The sequence below is a fragment of the Helicoverpa armigera genome, chromosome 2 (assembly GCF_030705265.1).
Source record: "Helicoverpa armigera isolate CAAS_96S chromosome 2, ASM3070526v1, whole genome shotgun sequence".
In the NCBI taxonomy this organism is placed as follows: Eukaryota; Metazoa; Arthropoda; class Insecta; order Lepidoptera; family Noctuidae; genus Helicoverpa; species Helicoverpa armigera.
The window spans coordinates 7,649,023-7,655,900 of NC_087121.1; the positions used below are offsets into that span (position 1 = coordinate 7,649,023).

The window sequence follows — 6,878 nt, forward strand, 5'->3', positions numbered from 1 at the left end:
GGAATCTGAGAGTTGTACTCCCTCAGATTCCACAATTCCCCCTCGCTTTACATGCATGACTGCACATTTGTCCACACCGAACTCCATCCTGATGCAACTACTGAAATTTTCAGTGATCTTCAGTAGCTTCATCAGCTGCAGTTCTGTAGTGGCGAACAGTTTCAGATCATCCATATAAAGCAAATGGGATATAACCTGACCCCCTCTCCGCAAAGGATAGCCCAGCCCCGAACCCTCTAGCAATGTGCTCAAAGGGTTCAAGGCCAGGCAAAACCAAAGTGGACTCAAACTGTCACCCTGGAATATTCCCCGCTCGATCTTAATAGGATCGCCGGTCCCTTCAATTTGTCTACATCCTGGATAGTGAAGAACCGTTCTCCATTGCTCCATACATGACGCAAGAAAGGCGCGTAGAGTTGTATTTATTTTATACAACTCCAGTACCCTCCTAAGCCATGTATGGGGGACCGAGTCGTAGGCCTTCTTATAGTCTATCCAACATGTCGACAAATTCTTTCGGGATCGTCGAACCTGTTGGCTGATGACCATATCAGTGAGGAGTAGCTCCTTAGTAGCACGGGACCCCTTCTTACATTCATTTTGAGAAACTGACATAATTGAATATTTTTCAATATGTTGGTTTATTTTTAATCTCAAAATAGATGTAAGAAGTTTATAGACCGTCGGTAAACAAGTGATCGGTCTATAATTTTTAGGTTCCGCGGTACTGCCTGATTTATGGAGCAGATGGGTAACTCCTGTTGTTAGAAACTGTGGGAGCGACCCGGCTTCTAAGGATGACTGAAACTGTGATGCTAAACAGGGGTGTGAACTTTGCAGCCACTTTAACCAGAAATTGTGCAGTCCATCCGGTCCTGGTGATTTCCAGTTTTGCATCGGACGAGCTGCACAGGCTACGTCGGAGGAGGTAATATTGACCTCCTCCATTTCTGGTATTTGTTCACACTCCCGTTCAACATCACGTGTCCAGTCACCCTCCTCGTGAAATACGGGCGTCGACCAGAGGTTGCGCCAAAACATGTTTGTGGCACCATCATCCGGCCGGCTCCCGTCCATCACGTATTGCTCAGGTCGCTCCCAAGTTCTATATACCCATCTTTGATCACTCTGGAACATACGATTCTGGGTGTAACGTTCTACCCGTCGTTTATACCTTCGAATACGGCTAGCCCATGCACAGACTTTTGCTTCAGGAGTCGATGCGCTCCGCGATACGCGGCATATATTCATGAGGACTGAGTCCAGTCCCCATGAATGCACGTCTCACAAAGCGCATCACCCGTGGTCGGGTATTACCCTCCCTGAAGCAATATAGTTTGCCGATGAGTACTCTGGCCCCCTCGATACGACGCTCAATCCTGCACTGCCAAGCTGGTACCGCTGATTTTGGTCGTGTAGCTCTGTTACTGTCAGGGAATTTGACATTAGCTACACGACATGCAGCAACAGCCGCGCAATACATAATTGAGTGTGTATCAAGGAGGTCTTCGCTGTTTTCAAAATATTTTTCCAACAGCGAATCCAGAGCACACACCAACGCCCTATTCTGTCTGTGCATAGGCAAGCGAGGTAGTCGCGGTCGGTTTTCGACGGGTGAGTACCTAAACTCCTGAATCGCATCTTCCAGAGCACTCCTCACACGTTCGTTGCACTGAGTACTTACCGTTACAGCCCTATTGTCCTCATCCCGTTCAACGAGATTGGACCGCGGCGTGACTCCGCCTGAAGGTGGCGGTGGCACCGCGGCCTGTGACGAGGTGGTGACCATAGGGCTGCTCAGCATCTCTAAGCGCAGCCGATCAAGTGCGGCGTCGTCCAGTCTGTGATTGCGCTGGATAACCCGCACCTGATCCGACAGTCGTTGGGTCGATACGTTGACGGCTGGCTCAAGCACCTGGAACAGAGACAGCATCCTATCACGGTACGCAGTGAGGTTAGTTCCTCCCTCTGTGGACCCGTAGTATGCGCGCATGACGTTCTCATTCATTTTCTGAGTCCATCTCATGCGCTGCACACAACCACGGGTAGCGGGGACCCTGCTAGGGACCTGATGGTCCCCCGATCCCAAGCCCGTCGGTGGCCGGCGTCTCCCCTGCCGACGTACAGGTGGTGGCGACGTCGGCGGAGAGAAGTACTCGTCGCTCGAGCTCGACGCAGCTGCAGCCGCCGGTATCACTGGTGGTCCGGGGTCCGGCGGCGGCGAGGCGGAGCTGAGCGACGATCCCGGAGGTGGTACTCGTGCGCGTAGGCGGGCCGCTCTCGTCAACATGATTTGTTTTCTCTCACATAGCCGATGCACATTGCTGATTTTTTAAAGTGTTGCTTGTCGTCTTTCTCGTATTTCATTTTTGTCGTCTTACTATTTTGCTTTTTTTTTTGGGTATTTCAATACATTATGTATAAAATATATATGTAAATTATTAATTTTTATTGAAAAGATTTGGAGAGAAAAAAATGTGACAGTGACGTTGACGTAATCTTTTATTATTATGATTACATACGTAATAAGTACATAGTACGTCTATTGTAGGACCTATTCAATACCCTGTAATTGTATCCTAATGTTCATAAGATCTGGAATGAACTCCTTAGTGCGATATTGGTTCTCGGATCACACTTAACGCAACCAGGCATCCGTGCATCATATATCAAGCGGTGTAGCAGTATTGCAACTACGGAGTAAGGAAATACACCGGAGATGCCGTAAGGAAGGTGGGTCAGGCGCCTTCTTGTAGGTCACAGCAACGTGCTGCAGACGGCGATAGTTACTAGAACTAACGAGTCGTTTGGGTTTCTTGACCAATCTGTCAAAGATTGGTCTTCATTGATTGGTGATTTTATTTTGAAAAAAGTGGGCAGGTTCTAAGAACGCGTATGAGTGCGGACCTAATAACGTTCCTCGTCTTCCGAACACTGCATTTTGGCGCGCTGCTTTCATAGGAGATGTTGCATTATCACATCTCCGCTCGTCATTTTGTTCTCCATGATTGCAACACTGACGATCGATGCTATCGCCTAATGAAATGCAAACGCACAGAGGCTTCCTTATTGGCTCTCATTAATCTTTGGTGGCTTCACTTTTTCAACGGCTCCAACAATTTGTCTGAGCATTTGTCATGATTCTCCAGTTTTTCCTTGTTTGCGAGACTCTGTATTATTTGGCCAATGACGTAAGTAACTGGCGTGTGTATAAGAGACGAGCCTGAGTATGTTTTATAGTGTTTCAGCTTTTATAACACATAAAGCATAATGTAATGCCTTCACATTTTTAACTTTATTTTTTTTATTTTCTATTTCAGTTTCTGATGATTGGAGTTGATGCAGACTTTGCTTGCATAGAGCAAGCAATGAATAAATTTACATTATGAAAAACAGTTTCTCGAAAAAATAATAAAGGTATGTAGATATTGATGATAGAATATTTTTATTAGATTTAAAGATTTAATCAAATAGACTGCTTTTGCTAGCTGTCTCAGAAATATTGCACGACATGAAGAATTCCAAGGTAATTTTATATTGAAAGTAACCATCTATTTTTTTCTGTTTAATAACAATCTGAATCTGATTTTTTTTACTACTTAACTCATAATTATGCACATGTGCAAGTTTCAAATGATGCTCTTTGAATTGAAATCATTTCTTCTCATATTAAAACTAAGGAATGAACTGGATATAATTGTGCAATGGTCTATCATGTAAAACCAATCGGCCTTTTTATCGCAAAATATATCTGATGAAGATCCCCGCGGTAATATTATCAACAACCATTTAAATAGATTAACTCTCACCCCAAACGCGTAATTAATTAACGATTATCACTAGTATCGATACTGATTCCACGTAGGATTGCATTGTATATGCGCGCAAGTAATTAAACATCAATCAAGTGCTGCGGTTTCAACATAACGCTGCAATCGGTATCGAGTACCACAACCCTATTGGGAACGTGTGCCTGAATCTTGTAGTGTCTCAACCTGCCTCAAGAGACATTCATACGACAGGTCTTCATCTCTACAATAATCGATAAACAATCACTCGCAACCAGGTATCGATACTTTATTCTATACAAAAACTTTCTACGAAATTCACGTTGTACTCCGAGTGAGAATCGTACTAATTAGAAAGCGTCTAATTCGAGTCTTTTGTAATGAATTAATTAATAGAATTTGAATAATGGAGATTGAAATTAAATGCTCGTAGGTATAGCTGCTTGGGTCAGCACAAGGTCAACATTGTTCTATCGAGACTTTTATTCGAAGCTAACTAACGACTTCGCAGAAAAACTTGAGACGATATTTTTTGCTTCATGTTTACACAAAAGTGATCATTTTTTGTTAACGCTTTATCATATTTAAATTCTGACATAGTTATATTCAAGTAAGTCTGTATTGTACTCGTATTTATTACTATTCATAGATCTAAGAAATCATGCTTTTAAGTAGGTACATAAATATCGTTCTACCGTAATTCAATGAACTGGCATAAAAAATATTGACTGCCGAAAATTGTTAAATCTGCCATAAATCCGGGCTTATTCGAACAAATCCGGAATAAAAAGCCATCAGTTAAATAAGCGCCTACTTAACATGCTGGCTGAGAATGTCATTGTAAGGGAAACAAATTGAATAATTATTCACGGCATTGTCCGCCTCGCGCCGATAATCGCGCTGACCCCACGCTTTGTGGCCACTTGTGCAAAATAGCCCGGAAAACGAGATCAGACGGCCGATATATTGCCGATTACTGTGCCGTTGAAGTGATCCAGCTGTTGCTGGGATTTGAAGCATCAACAGAAATATAGCTACATTAACTAATTAACAGCTTTTCGATAAAAAAAATCAGTTAACAATGGTGACGGTAACATTTGCGACGCTGTACCAGGAAAGAGGTTGGGTAGCCTTGGGCACAGTTGTGCAAAATAGCCCGAAACGAAACCAAACGGGCGATAACTTTGTTTATACCGGTTCAATGGTACACGTACCATTTTTTCTTGAAAGGAGTCATGAAATGTCTGAGTATATATGTCACCGTAAGATTACAAACATCGTTAGATTACAATCTATCTCGAGAGATTGTAAACTGTCGAATTATTGTGAACCGTAACATCTGATTGCAATTTAACGCATTATTTTTCGCTATATTATAATCTATCGATGAGAAATTGTCAAATTGTCAACTGTCCGAAAGCTCTCCCTGATTGGTCAGTCTTTTTGTAAGATCGACCAATAATCCGTTCTGTTCCCATGGAGTTCCAGTAGAGTTAGGAATGAAATAGAGGTGTCAGTTAAATAAAATAAATGCTCTTCAAAAATTCTTCAAGTATTTATTATTTAGTACGAGTATGTAATTAATATTCCTGACATATGGAGAGAACAAATTGTAACGAAATATTTATTCTTCAAACACAAATTGAAATTGGAATTTCTGACACTTACGCGAATATTAGACATTTAAATAAAACTACTTTTATGGATTTGATCGCGGTTATATTATATTATTTAATCCCGACGTTTAAAACCTACCGCGATAAAAAAATTATAAGAAACAAAATAATTAGGTAGTTTGTCTTCAAACACAAATTCATTCCTAACTCTACGGGAACTCCATGGCAACAGAACGGCTGGTCGTGATTGGTCGATCTTACAAAAAGACTGACCAATCAGGGAGAGCTTTCGGACAGTTGACAATTTGACAATTTCTCATCGATAGATTATAATATAGCGAAAAATAATGCGTTAAATTGCAATCAGATGTTACGGTTCACAATAATTCGACAGTTTACAATCTCTCGAGATAGATTGTAATCTAACGATGTTTGTAATCTTACGGTGACATATATACCCGATGTGAATGAAACATGTTTTGAGTACACTGCTACGACTAAAAATTGTACCGTTGGCGTTGCCTACGCTTAACTGCTACGAAATAATTGTAGCCATCGTAGCCATTTTCCGTCAATTCTTTGTATTATTATTTAAGTAAGTAGATGTATAAATCGTCGAAATACGGCATAGCAACGCCAAAACGGTTCAAACATTTCAATTGGCTAACTTAATTAAAAGGTTAAGCGATTGACTGTTACGCCACGTTTTATAATGTAATCGATCCGATCTTCTGACACGAAAATTTCTGGATTCTTGGCAAATATCAGTCACTCAATTCGATTTCTATTTTCCGAACGTGTACAAGTATAATTACATTTGTACTCGTGAGCATACATGTATTTGATTAATAAAACAGAGCCACAGCGTGGGCGGAGAGTGATAGACAGTTCCTACGTGTTGTTAGGCCAGAAACCTCAACTTTGCTCCCGACATCTTTCATGAGAATTAATAATGTTAGTATTTGCGGTTGGCCGAGAAACTTTTTGTGGGTAAGTGCGTGTGTAAGTCCTAAATTGTTTTCTGTCTGAGACACGCTGTGTAAATCTGGGATGAGTGACTAAAATCTGAAAGAACTACTTAAGACCTTTGGAATGTCATGTCCTAATATTTATTTTGAAAAGCGTAGTATTTATAGTCTTTAAGTCATTCAAATACTTGAAACTTTACAATCACACGTAACTTTTTCAGCAAACAGAATCAGAAACGGCAACAAATTCAATATACTGCTATAAAAGTATTTCTACAACCGCCAGTACTTACCTAAGTTTTTACGTTTAAGAATTGTATGTATTATGTATGAGAAAGTAAGGAAACTTTCCAATTTCTCTTCACGTTCTTGTGCCGCTTCCACCAACGATTTGGATTAAATCTTTGGTAATGTTGTAAAAATAATGCGATCCACTTCCAAATGTTTGGGTGGAATAATTCGATTCTTTTCCTTTGTCTTTTCCCTTTGTTTGCCATACAAGTACC

At 41.0% G+C, this 6,878-nt stretch overlaps 1 protein-coding gene across 1 annotated transcript; it reads right to left on the reverse strand.

The window, feature by feature from the left end:
* Nucleotides 1–1,210: 1,210 nt before the first annotated feature.
* On the reverse strand, nucleotides 1,211–2,290 carry LOC135118727 (uncharacterized). The gene has a single exon (XM_064041438.1). It carries the CDS (start codon nucleotides 2,288–2,290, stop codon nucleotides 1,211–1,213), a length of 1,080 nt encoding a protein of 359 aa, XP_063897508.1.
* Nucleotides 2,291–6,878: the final 4,588 nt, after the last annotated feature.